The sequence below is a fragment of the Acomys minous genome (assembly GCF_964271855.1).
Source record: "Acomys minous genome assembly, chromosome: 6".
Lineage (NCBI taxonomy): Eukaryota > Metazoa > Chordata > Mammalia > Rodentia > Muridae > Acomys > Acomys minous.
The window spans coordinates 119,777,606-119,795,056 of NC_140487.1; the positions used below are offsets into that span (position 1 = coordinate 119,777,606).

General features: G+C 50.4%; 1 protein-coding gene across 3 annotated transcripts in view; it reads right to left on the reverse strand.

Annotated features, from left to right (window-relative positions):
- Positions 1-1,491: 1,491 nt before the first annotated feature.
- Positions 1,492-17,451, reverse strand: part of PRDM2 (PR/SET domain 2) — a 102,354-nt gene continuing 86,394 nt past the window's right edge. For 2 of the 3 annotated variants that reach the window (XM_084788208.1, XM_084788209.1), the window contains 2 exons: positions 4,277-4,420; positions 1,492-3,570 (listed from right to left, as the gene is read on the reverse strand). In XM_084788208.1, the coding sequence (XP_084644334.1) occupies positions 4,300-4,420 (121 nt within the window). In that variant the 3' untranslated portion in view covers positions 1,492-3,570; positions 4,277-4,299. The remainder of the gene's footprint in view (positions 3,571-4,276; positions 4,421-17,451) is intronic. The other variant, XM_084788211.1, reaches the window with a different exon arrangement.

Consider the following 17,451-nt stretch of genomic DNA (forward strand, 5'->3'; position numbering starts at 1 on the left):
GAGCAGGCTGTACCTGATTGCGAGGTTATCTATGTGGTTTTCAGCTGAGATTATAATCCCTTCAGTCTCAGAGGATGTCCTCGGTGTGTTGGGCCTCTTCCAATTTATGGAGGGGTCTGAATAGACCATGATCAGGAGACACTCTGCCCCTGCCCTTTCTGTCTTAGCATGAACAATTAACTTGACACAGCATAAGATGTCACTTTTTTTTTTTTTTTTTTTTTTTTTTTTTTTTTTTGGTTTTTCGAGACAGGGTTTCTCTGTGTAACCTTGGCCGTCCTGGACTCTCTTTGTGGACCAGGCTGGCCTCGAACTCACAGCGATCCGCCTGCCTCTGCCTCCCGAGTGCTGGGATTAAAGGTGTGCGCCACCACGCCCGGCCCATAAGATGTCACTTTTAAAGAGAGGCTCAGCTGAGTCGATGTCTTTATCAGGTCGGTCTGCGGCACGTGCGCAAGGATGCGTGCACAGATATTGTCATCATGGATGGAGGAGGGCCCAACCTGCCGTGGGCCACATCATTCCCTGGGCTGTGTAAGAAAGCTAGCTAGGCCTGAGCTCGTGAGGGAGCCAGCATTGACCCTTCATGGTTTCTGCCCGCCCCGACTTCCCTCAGTGATGGGTTGTAACCTGGAAGTGTAAGCCAGATAAACATGCTCCTCCTCCACAACCTACCTTTGGCCCAGGTGGTTTATCACAGTGACAGAAGGGAAGCAGGACCGGACCCTACTGAGGCACAGATGCACCTCACCTCTCCTGCCCCGGGGCCTGTGTCATTCCTGCTGGCACCCCTAGTTCTCAGGTCCTTGGACTCAGACTGGCACCTCTGCAAAGCATCGCGGCCACACCGAGCTTACAGAGAGCGGATCATGACGCCTCTTTTTACGTGTATGGAGGCCTCCTCCTATTGGTCCTCTCTGGAGAACCCTGACATCACTTCTGCTTTTTTTTTAAAAGAGTGTTCAAGGTGCAAATACAGAACCCTGGACCAACTCTCCTAGCTGCAGGCATCAGTGGAACTGCTCAAAACACAATACAAAACATTGATTTGTGTGCTTCTGTAAGTCTATTGTAGCCAGAGAAAATGATACCTCCATAAGCAAAAATTCTAAGAGTATATTAGAGGGCTGAGAAGTGACTCGGGAGTTAAGAGCATGGAGCTCCTCTTGCAGAGGACCCAGGTTCGATTCCCAGCACCCACATGTGGGCTCAAAGCCAAATGTAACTCCAGTTCTAGAGAGTGTCTGTCTGTCTGTCTGTCTGTCTGTCTGTCTCTCTCTCTCTCTCTCTGAAGAGGAAAGTGTATTGCAATCACAAAAGACTGTCCAGTCCTAACTGAACACAGTCACATACTCTCTGACAGAAGAGCAAGTGACTTGAAGGCAGAGAAACCTTGCTCAATAAAAGGGCGTTCCACCACTAGCCTTCTCAAAGGACCTGCTTTCTCTTGTCCCTAAATCAGCACCTACTCCAACTTTTCTCCACCAGCCCAGAATCCAACAACTTAGAGAAGACAAGCCTGAGAGTGAGAGTGGAAAATGACCGAGGCCACACTTGTGTTTCACAATCGCTCTGCACTTTTATTGTTCACTTTCTTCACACGGCAGATACAGAACCCGTCTTCAGCGTGACCTAAAGCCATGCCGGAAGACCTCCCCTGTCCAGGAAACAGCACTCCTGACCAAACTTTCTCTTCGTTTTCCTGACATTTTGAGAAGTGGTTAAGGGTGACCCAGCACAATTTGCACATGCGGGGGGGGGGGGGGGCAGGGGAGGCGGGCAGGGAGACAGAGAGAGACAGAGAGAATCCCCCAAGAACCCAGCAACATTTTCCAGAGTTTTCCAAAGTTTGGCTGAAAGGAGCTTGCCAAGGTTTGGGTTCGTGAGTTTTCCTGGCTTGCTGGGAGAGCCTGGGATACAGTTCGTGTGACCAGCTGTGGGGTTTACTGTGTCAGTGGAGTTAGCAGCAACCACAAGTTCATGCTTGCAAGGATTAACTGCAGGCCGGGGTGTGTAGAAGGAAAAATTCCAATCGAAGAAAAAAAAAAAAGGGAACAGCAGAGTTTAGCTGGGTGGTAAATAGGAAAACTGTGACCATGGACACTGATGGGTGCTTTTCTGCCCATGTGAGGGTTTACAGAGACCCTTTCTCCTGAACCAGTTAGTCCCCTTACTGCAGTCAGTCGCCTGATTAATTAAATAACACACGTTATAAAACTTTAAAAACGGGGCATTTACAGTCGGGGCCATAAATACGTGCTTTTAAAAGTGTCTACATACATATTTACAGAGTTGCAAGATCAACCATAGTAGCCCTGAAAAAAGAAAGCCCCTCTCTTGTATGACAACTCTCCCAAGTCCTGTCCTCCCATTCTGACATGCTGGGACCAAAAACGGAGCTGAGGAAACAGCACCAAAAGCATCTCAGGCATCCTCTGCCCCAAAGGCACAAACCCCAAGAACCTCAGTGACCAAGGTCCGAACTCTGAGCCCAGCCCCGAGTTTCTCCCAGGCTCTGTCCACAGAGCAGGTCCCAGCAGGTGATTTTATGGCACATGAAAACCACCCGTTCAAAACCTCCCAGGGCTTTGTTGTTGCTTGCTTGCTTGTTTGTTTGTTTGTTTGTTTGTTTCAACCCATCCATATACTTTTTCATCATTTTTTTTTCTTTGCTTCCCTTTGCAGCTAACTCGCAGAGTTCAGATGCTACCAGTGCAGGAGGTCCCACTGAAAGAGACAAAGAAGGACACAGGAGAGAGCCACACCTCCACTCCTGCCTCTCCAACCACTGCTTTTTCTAAATGAGAGACCAGGTCTGAACATGGGCGGAGTCTGCATCCTGGGCACAATATGGACTCTGAGGCTCCCTGAAGAGACTTCTGAGCAGTGGACTCTGGAACCTCAAAGGAGGAAATGACTTGAAAGCTGGCAGCTCTGGTTGCTTAGGGAGAAAGGGGGGTGGTTCCTAGTGCTAGGGCCATGGTTCAGGCTCAGCCCTGATGAATCTATATGCTATTTGTTATTGACTCCCAGAGATAGTATGAGGAAAAGGTCAGTGAAGGCAGGGGTGGCATCAAGGGGAGCCTGGCCTCTGAAAGGTCACCCTTAGTTAGGACCTCTCCCCACCACCCCTCAGGGCCAGATCAAAGTCCCAGCGATGGCAAAGGACAGCTCAAGAAGCACAAAGCAGGGTCAAGGAACTCTTTTAAAAAATTGCATAGAAGGAGATGCCCCTCCCGGGCAGGATGGCTGCACCACAGAGCACGGTTCTGGGCCATATCCAAGGATCATCTGTAGGATAGCGGCGAAGGCTTCTGCCTTCCTGCTCCTGAGGCTGGGACCTTGGCTTGAAGACAGCATGCATGCACCAGCACACACATGCACACATGCACACATGCTTTCTCTCTCTCTCTCTCTCTCTCTCTCTCTCTCTCTCTCTCTCTCTCTCTCTCTCTCTTTCTCACTCACTCTCTCTTTCTCTCTCACTCTCACAACTGGGAGAGGTCAGTATTCTGTGCAGGGCAGACTGCTGGTCCCTTTGGCTTCACTGATTCCAGGTCACTTCAGGTGCTGAGGAGAAACAAGAAGAAAATGACAATGGTAGCCACGGACTCGTTGCCTTCTGTGGCTATTTATGTTTCCCTGTTTAACTGTCACATGAAGCAGCCTACAAAAGTACAACAGGCATATAGAGAAAAGTCTCACTTGATACATTTTTCACAGCATATATCCGACATCAGATGAAGATGCAGACTATGACCCCACCCTGAACCACCCCCCTCAGGATAGCTCCCCACAAACAGCCATCACCCAGGCTTTTGATTACTTTAGACAGCTTGCTTTTGCCTATCTCCCTGGCTTCTTTCTCCCTTCCTCCCATGGTGCTGTGACTTGACCTCAGGGCCCTCACATTCTAGGCTCTATCACTTACTGCCTGGGTCTATTTGGGATGACACAGCAAAATACCACTAACGGGCAACAATGAATGGTTTGTCCCTTACCCTTCTGGAGGCTGCAAGTGCCGATTTACACATGTGGAAGTTGAGACTTAAGAGAAAGTGACTTGTAGTCCTACTGGCCAGTGAATGGCAAAGCTGCGGTTTGAGCCCTGCTGGTCCAGAGTCTACATGCTGAGCCACAGAACTCATGTCTCCAGAATGCCAAGTGGAGGGGACTTGGCATTGCCATCCCTCCCACTCAACCAAGACATACCTCAGACCCCACCCCCAAAGCCCAGAAGCCACTGAGATGGTGCCAGGGTGCCTCTGCCTCCTACCTGTTATGGAGCAGACCAAGTGCCTACTCTTTGAAGAAGGGTCCCTGGAACTGAGCTGCCGCTGCGGCCTTGACCTTTCTGCATTGTCTGGTGACGTAAGGGGCTGTTGAGGAGGCGCATCGGGACGCTAGGCGGAGACTGTAGCTGTATGGAAAGGAACAGCACAGGTCATCATCAGGAACCAGTTTGGGCCTCTGACATCACTGAAGGGGCAAGGACGTCTTTGCTGCCCACCATCTCCCAGGCCCCAGGCAAGATGAGACTTCCTGTATTTTTACGCCAGGTATCTGGAATAGTGACGGGACTTCCTAATGAAAGGTAAGCCCAGGCCCCTTTGTCTTTCATGGCAGCCTAAATGGGAATCGGGTTTTCAAGGAAACCTTATACAAAGTATTTGAAAGAGAGATGATCCCACCCACAACTCTGGAAAACCTGCCCTCTCTGCCTCCTGTGAGTCCATCCCATGCCTCCCCTCCCCGTACCCCATGTCTCCCCCAATTGCAGCACACATCACTAAGAGCTGCCATTGTGGAATATGGGATCTGCCTTTCTCCTGAGCACTAACAGCTCCAGGTCCCATCCTCTTAGCTGCTGCTGCCCTGCTGCCTTAGCACAACAAAAGAAAAGAATGACTTCATGTGCCTGTAACTCCAGCAACCCAGGAGGCTGAGGCAGGAGGATGGTGAGATTGGGGCTAGCCCAAATTATACTGTATAGTGAGATTCTGTCTCAAAGTGAATAAATGGCTACCGGGTACTTTAGTCCGTGCCCTGACTGAGCTAGGTATTTCATATGGACCAGCACCCTTCCTCTTCGTATGAGCCACTCAGCCACGCCCACGTTATTCTGAGTTGACAGAGGGGAAAAATGGCGGTGCAGAGAGAGCCGGCAGATCAACTGTCTCTCTGGACACATAACAAGAGGTGAGCAGGGCTTGGCTGACAGTAGGCTGGCGAGGTGCAGAAGGTAGAAGTGGGCAGGGCAAGCAGTTCTCTGGTTCACCTGCCTGACGTCAGCAGGAGGTAGGCGAACAGTGCTCAGGAAGTTATGAAACCCCCAATGCAGAGGACAGCCAAAGTCTGATACAGTGGTGCCCCTCAGCCACAAGGATCTGCTCCAAAACACCCCGTCCCCAGTGGGTGCCGGGAACTAGACAGTACCGAGCCCACTACACACTACATGTATTTCTACACGTATGAGCTGTGGGAAAGTTTGACTTAGAAATCACATGAACCAGGGCCTAGTGGCTCAGGCTTGTAACCCCAGCACACAGGAGCTGACGCAGGAGGATCACGTGAGTTTGGAATCAACCTGTGCCAGCAACGCAGTCAGTTTCACATGAGCCTCGGCTAGAGTTTGAACTCTGAATGGTCTCCTTCTCACAATAGCGCACTGGATGCTCAGCTTCCCTCTGAGAAGAAGCCTTGACAAATAGTCTTTGGCATCCGTTACCACCCTTCCTTGGCAACCTATCAACCATTCAAAACCAGCCCCTAGACCCTGAAGTCTTGCAGGCCTCACCTCCCTCTCTAGGTGTCCTTTCCTGCCCAAACAGACATTTCCACAAGAGGGCGCACTTTCTCTCCAGCCCACAGGACAGGCCCTCTCTGTCCTCATCCCCAGGCACCTCTGGCTGAAAGGGAAGATAATTTCAGCCACCGTCACAGGACCTTTGTAGACCTCCCTATTGTTTCTCTCTGGATCCTCCATCCCTGGAGTCAAGCAGAGCAAATGTGTCTGCAATCGTTTCACACACGAGAAAACAGAGACAGGACTCAAGGCCTGGGGCGGGGTCACCACCTCGTCTCCCCATGAGGACTCAGGGAAGACTTGCCTGCAGGACACACTCCACCCTGGCCTGGGAGGCTGAGAGCCTACAATGTCTCTGGAAATGACTGGGTCCTCTATGGTCATATCCATTTGTTCGTTAGCCCTGCTGCAGGTAACTAACTACTGCCTCATAATCCCAGGGGGTAAGCCAGGGAAGCTTCAATGGTCTGAACCTGCTCGGACCTCAAGCCTGTCCCTTCTGAGCTGAGTCTCACTGATCAGGCACTGTTTCCATGCAAAAGAGGCCTCACCGGGACACTTAGGAAACCCCTTAAATTCAGATCCTGATCTCAATTTGTGAGACACCTTTGACTCTTTTTCTTGGTCACTGACACTCTCGCAACATCCTGAAAGCCAGACCCATGGACACTTCCTGTCCCCTCCTCTGCTGCTGTCAGGGGCTCTCTGAGTCACCTTCCTCCCTTAGTCCCCGGTGTGGAGCACCTCTCCCCAGGTCTCCTGCAATACCTTTCCACGGCCACCTTGGCTTCCTTCAAGTCTGTTCTGCAGAACTGTGATCGTTCTCCCTAAAGGGCTCATGTGATCATGACACCCCTGCATTTATCCCTCCCACCCCTCTCAGGACAAGGCCACCTTTTCATATGTAGGATCTGCAGGATCCAGCCCTACTGACCTCCCAGCTTACCTCAGTCCCTTCAGGGCCCACTGCTTCAGCTAACCCTGGCCAGAGGGTTTGGTAGCAGCAGCTGTTCTGGGACAGCTAAGAAACAGAGTCATAGTCCTAAGATTTCCACTCAAATGACTGACGTTCCTGAGAACAAAGCTGTGTGTGTGTGTAGGGGGGTGGTGTGTGTGTGTGTGTGTGTGTGTGTGTGTGTGTGTGTGTGTGTGTAGGGGTATCTGTGCTTCACACACACACTGGCTCTGCTCAGAGGGGTGCATCCCCTGCGACATGCACAAGGTGCCTTCCAGAAGCTTCACCTCAGGAAACAAAGTCCAGATCCCTCATATACCACACAGCCTACCCCAATCTGTATGGCCAGCCAGGATGGTGCAGACACCACAGACAAGATGTCTCCTTCTCCACACCTGGCCCTTACGCAAGGCTTGGAAAAGTCGATCCACTCATGGCAGGCAGGATGCATTCACTTTCCCAGGCAACCATTTCTAGTCCCTGTGCGCTTTGCCAAGCCGTTCCCTCTGCCAGGATACGCTTTCCCCCCAAGACAGTCACGTGACATCTCTTCCTTCCTCTACCTCTTTGCTCAGATGTTTCCCTGTTAAGAACTGTACTGGACCCCCTCCTGGAAGATCTATATAGGCGGTTAATGGCTGCCAGGGGACATGGAGACATTTTACTCAGTGGTGGAGCCCCTGGCAAGGTGACTATGGTCCTGTAAATAACCTTCACCATACTCGTGCAAATAACTCTAACAACGAATGGATCATGAGGTGGGGGCAGTAAAGTGGAAGAGAGACTAACTGGGAAGAGAAAGGGGACAAGTGGGAGTCAAAGGGGGGGGAGAGGATAACGGGGGAGACAGGGCGTACATATCCTCCAAATATCAGAATGTTACAATGAAACCCACTATTATGTAATTGTCCATAACTAATACATGCATATAACCTCCTTCAGCATTCTGGCTGTGGCTTATAGAGGAACAGCTCTGTGTCTAAGGGAGTTGGGTGCTAGGGCTCAGGCCTGAGGCTCCCAAAGGACTATGTTCCCTTCCAGCTCCCAGGAATCTGTGTGAAAGAAATCCAGATAAGATGGTATGCACCAGAGAAATGGGAGCGAGGTCAGAGGCGGGTAAAAGATGTGTGTGTGTGTGTGTGTGTGTGTGTGTGTGTGTGTGTGTGTGTGTTGATATAGGAACACAGAGAAGCAGCCAAGAGCTGAAGCCAAGTCTCAGGCTGTCAGCAACATACTGGCCCTGGGGGACTTTGCATGTTTGTCCTGGTTGCCTCCGATGAGGGGACAGAGCCCCAGTGGTTGCCCTAGTGCTCAAGCAACACCAAGCCTTAGGGAGCTAGAGAGGAAAAGTCAGAAAAGTTATAGCACTTGAGCCTCTCCTCTCTGGTTCTGTCTTGAGTGACAGGGGACAGCTGAGACCAAGGTGAAACAAAGCCACAACAAAAACTACAGAAATAACAACAACAACAACAACAACAAACCAACCACTCAAAAGAGGGTTGGGGTATGGCTCGGTTAGCAGAGTGCTTGCCTAGCTTGGACGAACATGGCTTCGAGTCTAGCACCACATAAAAACCCAAGGTGGCAGCATGGCTGTCATGCCAACCCTCTGCTGGGGAGGCAAGATGGTTAGAACATCAAGGTCATCCTGAGCTACAGCAGGAGTGTGAGGCTACTTTGGGTTACATGAGACTCCCATCCCAAAACAATTAAGTAGAAGATTTATCAATAAATCGTTAAAAACAAAAACAAAAAAAAACAAACAAACAATTTACAGTAGGCAAAAGATACCAAGTCATCAAACAAACTTAAAATATAAGCACTGCTGAGCGGCATAGCGAAAGAACAGCACATGTCACCACCTTCACTGGCTAGACTGAGGTGGCCTTTGCAGGTGAGGGGACGTGACAAGCCCAAGAAATCCCCAGCCCTCACCACAGAGTCTCCTTTTACAAATCCTGAGACCTGCTCATTCCTCCCCTCTTAAAGCCTTAGTACCAGACCTGATGCCTACACAGACCACCACCCAGCAGAGCGGGGGTCGGGGGAAGGGGCAGAAGCATAGCACAGGGCTTGGGGTGTCAAAGGCTGGCCCCTGGGCTCACGCGCAATATCCGGTCACAAGGAAAACAAGCACACAAGACTCCTCAGACCATAATGGTCAAGTGGTCAACATGGACAGAAATGAGTGTGCAGAGGGCAGGTGAGTGTGCAAAGTCAAAGGGGAAGGCTTCAGATGTGGCTGTGTGTGAGCTGCCAACTATGGGTGTTGAAAGCACTTCGGAGGCCCTAAGGTGAGGCGTGTCAAACACGCCAGAGAGGGAGAGATGAGCAGAAGGGAGGATCTTGTAAGGCCCTGAGGGAAAGGAGAGCTTACTTGTCCCTGATGTGACAAAACTGTGAGTGTCCAGGGCCAGAGTTAGGGAGACCAGCTATGAGGTACCAGAATGCCATCCAGGAAGAAGTGATGAGAGGTTAAGCTCTGAGGACTGCTGGAGGCTGAGCTGTGAGAAGATGCAGGTTTGGACACACTGGGGTCACGGCAGGAGGAGGGCAGGCAATGACAGGGTAAGACATAGGGGTGTGAAGAGGGCATGTAGTTTAGCTTAGCTCCAGAGCAGGTTGAATCCATCCTGCTGCTGTTGGGAGGGGACTCCAGGGAGAGTGAGGCCAGTTGGGAACAGATTTAACTTGAAATGCTGACTAGGCACCGAGAGGCAGCATGCCTGGTTTATGGCTGACCCAAGAAGCAGATGAGAACACGCCATCTGGGACTTGTCAGCACCCAGAGATGAAGGGAGGTGCAAGAGGTCCAGCGACCAAGGGCGCAATGGGATGTGGGAACAGTGGGAGTGACCCGGATCGAGGCATAAAGTATCTTGGAGACAAGGCAAGCAACAGTGACCACCATTACAGTGGCACAACGCCAAGCCCCAGCCCCACCACACACTCAAGTCTCCCAGAGGCCAGTATTAACCTTGGGGATAGTAGTTCCACAGCTGGCAGAGATTAAGTGCTGGGCAGTGGTGTCAAGAGAGGACCAAGGGGAGGCACACATAGGTCATGGGAGCAGGGTGAGGACCTGGGAAGGAGCAGCTGACTTTAAGGGACAGGCACTCTCCGAGGGATGGATAAATGAGCCTGTGGGACTCTGCCTGGCCCACACCTCTCTCATGCACAGACTACCCTGGGCTTCAAAACGGATGCCTTACCAACTCTATACATCCGTGGCACAGATCATTGGGAAGCAGTGCTGGGTATTGTATGTTATGCCAGAGGTGGAGGGGAAGGGCAAAGGGGCAGGCGCTGGTGTGAAGGGAAGACAGTCACAAGAGTATGCTGAAATTCCACCAGCCACTTCCGGGAATCTCGGTTCCGTTGGCATCTCCCATTGCAGGCACCGTTGTAATCTAGGGAGGTCCCTCCTATTCAGAGAGAACCGCAGCAGGTTAACACCAGCTCTGCCTCTGACTTGCTGTGGGGGCCTCTGAAAGACTACTCCTCGGCCTGAGCCATAGGAGACTCACCTGCAAAATGAATGTCTCAAGAAGGGGTTGGGGGGAGTAGTGTCACACAGTGTTTGTGAGCTAAACACTGGGGGTGGGGAGGGTGCTGTTTTGGGTCCCTTCCAGGACCCTGTAAGTCAGGGCTGCCAAGACCTTGTTTTATTGGGACAAAGAAAGAGATGCAGAGGAGTGAAGGCATCAGCCGTCAAAGTTTACAGGGAAGCAGTCAAGATCTGAATCCAGAACCATTTGCTCCCAAGCCTGTGTGCACCCCTGGTATAAGCCCAACCCCACAGTGGTGATGAAAGGTCACCACTTCAGTGTGGGGTTCCTCGGTGCAGACCCTCAAGGAGCAAGATTGGTCTGCACTGGGGCTGGCCTTTCCCAAGCTCAGAGGAAGCCAGAAACAAAGGCTCTTGAACCGAGATGCTCAAAGGAACCCCTGGGATGCTTAAAGCACTCAAGATGGGGTCGTGGCCCTTGATATTTGGACTTGGCCTTTCCCCCTCATAGCTCAGCTCTGGGATTTTGAGAGCAGGCTCTGAGAGCTGGCGAGATCCTTACTTCTGCTGAAAGTGAGGTCCACAGCCTGGTGGCACATTAACCATGATGTGGGTGGGACCCACAGATGCTCAAGTCCTAACAGCCCAGGTCTAGAAGCTTGAAAGGAACCCTGAGGGGGGAACACACTGGAGCTGTGGGCACCTGGGGCTGAGGACAGGTAGGTGGAGCCTGTCGGGCAAAGCTTGGTGGTCTGGACTGGGGCTGGTGTCTAGTGACTGTGTGAATAAAGTTCCTCTGTGCAGGAGTGGGGAGGAAGACGCAGGCAGGTGGCCCTCCGGAGTGGCTAAATGGCTCAGCAAGTAAAAATGCCTGTGATGCAAGGTTGAGTGGCTGGGTTTGATTCCTGAGACCCACATTTAAAAAAAGCCAGATGCAGTGCTGCATATCTGTAATCCCAGCACTCCTACAGGGATAGGAAGGCGAGATGGGAGACTCACAGACATACACATGAACCATACCGTACTACAGAAACAAGAGATCCTGCCTCAAAATGAGCGGGAGGGAGAACTAGTTCTCGAAAGCTACCTTCTTGGACCCACACATCTACCCTGGAATGAGCACATCTGTGTACATGTACACACACACACACACACACACACACACACACACACACACACACACATTTTTTAAATTAAAAAATAGTGCTGGGGCTGAATGCTTGATTATTCCTTCAGGTTGAGTCACCTGAGATCTCTACAGTCTTATGATACTGGGGCAAGCTGCTGCTAACATGGGGACTTGGCAAGCCCGGCCTAAGCTCCTACCTTTCGGGTCTTTTATTTAGTCCCATCTCTTAACACTATAGTCCCTCCCTTCTTATGGCTGAGGAGACAGTGACAACTTCCCTTAGTTTCCAACAGGCCCATTAGGCCCTGGCCTCTTATCCAAATGTCCATCTAATGAGCTCTGCCTCGCTGGGGCTTCTAGGGCATTCCTGTTTGGTCTGAACTTGAAATATCCAGTGTGTGGCAAGTTCCTAATACTTGACCTAGTTAACAGGAAGACTGGCAGACCAACCAGGCCTGAGGGCCTCGGCCAAGGAAGCTGCCAGTGAGGAAACCCCTGTGTGAAATGCCTCCCTTCTAGGCAGGACAGGAAGGGGCCAGCCTAAGTTCATGGTCAGACTGAGGAAGCTGAGCCAGAGGGTACAAGGGACTTGACCAAAGCAGTGCTATGTGGTAGGTACTCTTGGCAAAGGGGCTGGCATTGGCTTCTGACTCACAAGGGCAAGAGCGGGGGAGTGTAGCCTTAGGAACACAGAAGGAAGCCTGGGAGTCAGTCCTGATTGGACAGACTCTGCTTTCCCTTCGAGCGGAGCCGAAACACCAACTGCAAAGAAGTCAAAGGGCAGCTTGTATCTGTTTGTCCATTTCCAAGCCATGGGGCCGTCACTACCCTGGGTAGAAAGGGGGCACTCAGAGAAGTGCACCCTGAAACAGTAAGAAACAAATCCACATCCAGGCTCTCTATGCAGCTACACCTCCAATGTGCAGGATCTCCCCGTTCCCACTGTAAACACCGTTCTCATGGGGCAAATTCTCCAAGCATCTGCTTCCCAGGTTCCACTCACTGGCAGAGTCCTGCCCAGAACATGGGACAAGGTGCCTATTTTTACAACTCTGTGAACACATCTGCAGCTTCAGGCCTCTCCCCTCCCCCTCCCTCCCCCGCCCCATCCACAAGTACACACACTCCACCTAGTGCTGTCCTTTAGTTTCAGGGACATCATTTCTGCAGGAACCCAGCCACTGCCTGTGACACGTGCAGCTCGGGCAGGAAAACCTGAAGCCAGCAGAGAGGAATGATCCCCACCCCCAACCTCCTCCTCCTCTCTGCAAATCTCTATCCAGGCTCTCCTTTCCCTCAAGCTGAGTCAAAACACACCATTTTGCCAGGAAGCTAAGAAGAAAATATACATGCCAGGAATGCCGACTGCCAGACATTGAGACTCCCAGTGAGGGACACCTAGAGGACAGTCCCCCCAGGACATCATATGGAAACACTCTTTCCAGTGACAAAGTCCTTTGAAAATGCTGACACATCATTATGATTTTAAAGATGCGCTTATCTGGGTGTGGTGGTGCATGCCTGTAATCCCAGCACCCAGGGAGGCAGAAGCAGGCACATCTCTGTGAGCTCGAGGCTAGCCTGGTCTACAAAGTGAGTCTAGGACAGCCAAGGCTACACAAACAAACTCTGTCTTGAAAAACCAATAAATAAAAATATAAATAAACTATTAAATAAATAAATAAATAAATAAAATAATAAAATGAAAGAAAGATAGACAGACAGACAGATTAGCCAAAGATGTTAAAAGACGAGAGCCAGGGCAAAGCAAGGCTCAACCTTCGTGGGGTTTTGCCATTGTTGGTAAAGAGGTTCGCCTAAGCTTTGTGCGTTTATCAGCGTTGCCTGTAGGACTCCAGAACTTGGCATCAGATGCCAGCGGTGAAGATGGTTTATCACAAGAACAAGCCCAAGGCTGACCTTACAGCTCATGCAGGCCTTTCCGCCCCCCACTCTCACCTCCATGGAGAAGCCTGGCATTACTGGCTGGCAGTGTCCCAGACACAGCGCTGGCACTGTCATTGGAAAGGCACGCTTAAGCACGTGACCACATAGGCATTAGTCAATGGGAACGGAGCTGCCAAAAGTGCAGAGACATCATGGGATCAGGGCCAGGTCCTGCCTTCAGCTTGTGTGCTTTCCCCCAAAGCCCTCACCCTGTCTGGCGCCATCCTCAACAGTTTAACCTGCTCCACACGCTGGAGACGGTGTGGCCTCAGGTCATCTGTCCCAACCTGTGCTGCTCCACCAGCTCACTGGGTGGAGGCCTTCCAGAAAGGTTCCTCCTGTCTGGGGACTGACAACCTGTCCCAGCTAGATGCTACCTACTACTTAAGGAATTCTCAGGCTTCCAGCTAGGTGGAGACAGGTACAGAATGAAAAACCTTCCTCATACTTCCTTCCTTTTACCTGCCCTTTAGCAAGCTGGGAGACTTGTTCCCTGAAATTTATTCACCGAGAACTGGTGAACTGATACGCCAACATTCCAACAGGGTAAGCACTTTGCCCAAGCACACACACTTGGCCGAAAGGTCAAGCAGTATAGACTCCCAAGGATAGAAGGCAGCTCATTACTGACCCACCTTGTTTCTCCCATCTATCTGCTGACCCACTGGCACTATGGGATGTAGCCATGAGCCAGGCTCAAACACCGAATCCACAGGATGTTCTTCAAGGTGATGGATCTGCTCAGGGGCCTATGCTAAATCTCATGTGCACGTGAAAGACGGTGCTAAGACCACCTGATCCTCTGGTGCTGCGCTGTCCACCTTGTTTTAAGACAGGATCTCTCCTTGGCCTAGAAGTCAGCAAGGAATCTTGGCTATCTGGCCAGGGAGCTCTAGGGATCCACCCATTTCTGCCTTCCCAGAGCTGGGACGCAACTGAGCGTTCGCACTGTACTTGTTCTCACGAACAATGCTACTCCCACTAATGGTTTCTGGGAAACAAACACTGGAGCTTTACAGTGTGCCGCTGTAAAAGCAATGGAGCTCAACTATGTCCGAAGCTGATGTTGCAGCAAAAGGTCAGTTATTTCGGGGCCTCCCCACCCCACCCCTCCTTCTGTGCAGCAGTGGACACGTGATACGACTCGGTGACTGGGAAGACCTGTTTCCTTCATCTGCAGCATCACCCTTTGATTCTGTCATCTGCTTTATTGCATGCAGCAGCTGACTCACGGGTGTGATGGAGAAATCACCAAGGTTGAGTGACACTAGGCTGTGGAACTGGGTTTTGAAACATGTTCAAACACAGCCCAGGCAAGTGGGTACAGCGCTGTGCAATCAGCCAAAGGAGAAACCAACAAGAAGCAACTTCCTTATTCCGAGTGAAAATCAAGGCACGAGACGCGTGTCTGCAATGTATTCTGAGTGGCTGCACTGGAAAGGGGGCCCGTGGATGGCAAGTGTCAGGCCATAGTAGGAGATGATCGAGTTTTCAGGTCCCAAAGTTGGAAGAATGTAACAGAAAACTCTGCAATGCCATGTCAATAGCTCAACTCCCTACGTTCAGCAGGCTCTGCTGAGGTCAAAACTTGCCTTTAAGTTTTGTCTGTGCTGTGCACAGTGTGGACTGTGAAAGAAGCCAAATTCACCACTGCCTCTGATTTAATGATTGGTGCTACCCTGTTCTGCCAGCACAGAGTGTCTGCTGTTTGCTGATCAGCTGTCATGGCTGTTTTGTTTATGGATGTGCATGTGTGGGTACACATGCGGGGGGGGGGGGGGGGGGAGACAAACTTGAGTGCCATCCTTAGAAATGCTGTCCTCGTCCTTTGAAATGGGTTCTCAATGGCTTGCCAGTTACGGTAGACTGAATGGCCACTGAGCCCTTAGGGACTCCACCTGTCTCTACCTCCAAGTGGGTTATGGCAACTGAAGTCAGGAGCTTGGATTTACAAGGCATGTTCTTCCCCCAGCCCACACTATGCACTGTGACCCTGGAAGACTGCATCCTAAGGCACTTCAGCCGGACTGGTCTTCACCTGGCTCTACAGAGTAGCCCTTGCCTCTCACTAGGTTCTAATTGGACACTTCAACAGCTCCAAAAGTCGTTTGTTTTTGTTTTAACAGGTTTCTCTGTGTAACAGTCCCTGGCTGTCCTGGGCTCACTTTGTAGACCAGGTTGGCCTCGAACTCAAGATATCTACCTGCCTCTGCCTCCCGAGTGCTGGGATTAAAGGCGTGCGCCACCACACCCGGCCAAGAGTCACATTTTACCCTAAAACTTGAGTTAGATTCATAGAGGTCTTTGAAGGTGGAGTAGCTCTCATGCTATAAAACTAGCCCTAAAATTTTCTTTTCCCTTCTGTTATCCCGTAAGTACCGAGTCTCTGTAGGTGCTGGGGAAGCATGGGATGGGAGGTGCTGCACCAAGCTGACCCAAGTAATGATTCAAGTTCCTACTTCCTCCTTAGGAAAAACGCAAAGGACAGACAAGCCAGAAAATCCTCAGTTCTACCTAGGCTGACTGTAGGAGAGTGCTTGGCTTTAAAGCTGCCCCTGACTTACCTGTCACTGGAGGGTTATAAAGATAAAGAGAAAATAAACATGAAAGAGCCTGACTACTGAATAACATTCTATACCAAGAGAGATGGTAAAGGCAAGAGAAATAAAAAATTAAAACTGGAAGGAAACTGCATGAAGAAAAATACATTATCTTTGTAAGATGGAAGGGATTCTATGGTCTGGTTACAACTACAGCTGGGTGGCTCCATGCTGCAGTTCAGCATAGCAACTTGGAGCTCAGACTGCTTGACGTGGGGTGCCCTAACACTGATGTGGGATAGGATTCAAGCACTGTCATCTCCTCTGGGTTACCTGTAATGAGTATTCTACGTCCCTTACGCCCCAGGAGAGCTCAGAGTGAGGTCCCACTACGTACTCAGTGGCTATTTTGCTCAACAGGTCTGGTGTACCCCAGGCGTCTCCTCTAAGCTCAGGTAGGAATGCTCTCTGGCTCCAGAGCAAGATACAGAATACAGCACCTGATGGCCCACAATGACGTTTTCTGATTAGCAGGAGCTAGGGGCAGGACTCAACACATCCAGTCATCAAATGGAAATAGAAGTTATCTGAAAATGTCCCTGCAACCTAGCTGCGTTGGCGATGGCTGGACCGAATTATAAAAGCAAGGAAGAAGAGGATGCTACTACAACAAAACTAAATCCAAGGGGCTTAAATAACTTTACCCCAATAACGAATGATGAAAAGTATCTCAGCAAAATACTTGTCTGCTTTAAATGGAAACTGCTCTCAAAACATCCAAAGGCTAACACACATTCTTGTTGCTAACGTGTGTGCTGCACATTCTAAATCTCTGTGAAATGAGTTCTGTTTAAAATTTACATTTGGATTGATGATGGCTCAATACATTATTGAAGCAGAACTCCAGTACATACAGTAAACATCTGTCTAAATACTGATAAGATTTCCTGCTCAGAACATAAACCTGCACTTCAGAGTCCCAGACTCTGTGGCTCCCTAAATAACAGTAGAGTCTTGCTCCGACCCAACAACTTGGGGAGTACCTAGCACAGGATCCTCAGAGAAGTGGTTTCTTTACCTGGCCTTCTGCTCTGGTTTGCTGGCCGGACACCAACGACTTCCACAGAATGTTTCCGTTTCTTGGGACATCTGCCTGGATTCCCTATCTCTTCCCATCAGAGGCAGCATAAGTGAGGCAGGAAACAGACCCGCCCCGTGGCTCAAAACTGAATCCAATTCTTGAATAAGTTACTTAATGCAGCCAATGTGATCTTAGCCCCGCCCTCATCTCTAGTGCTCATGCCCAGTCAGAAAGTACACGAAGCTTACAGAGACCCTTAAGGCCCTAACACTGTGTTTAAATATGGGGAGGGGAATGTTCCTTTAGTTCCCAGTACCACATGACAGCTCACAACTGTTCAGAGCACACCAGGTAGGTATGTGCTGCACATATAAAAACACAGGCAAAAACTTACACAGACGGCAAACTTGAAATAATCTTAAATAATACTACCATAGGTAGATCCAAATTTGCAGTAAGGCAGTTTGCTGAGGTTAGAGGAGCCT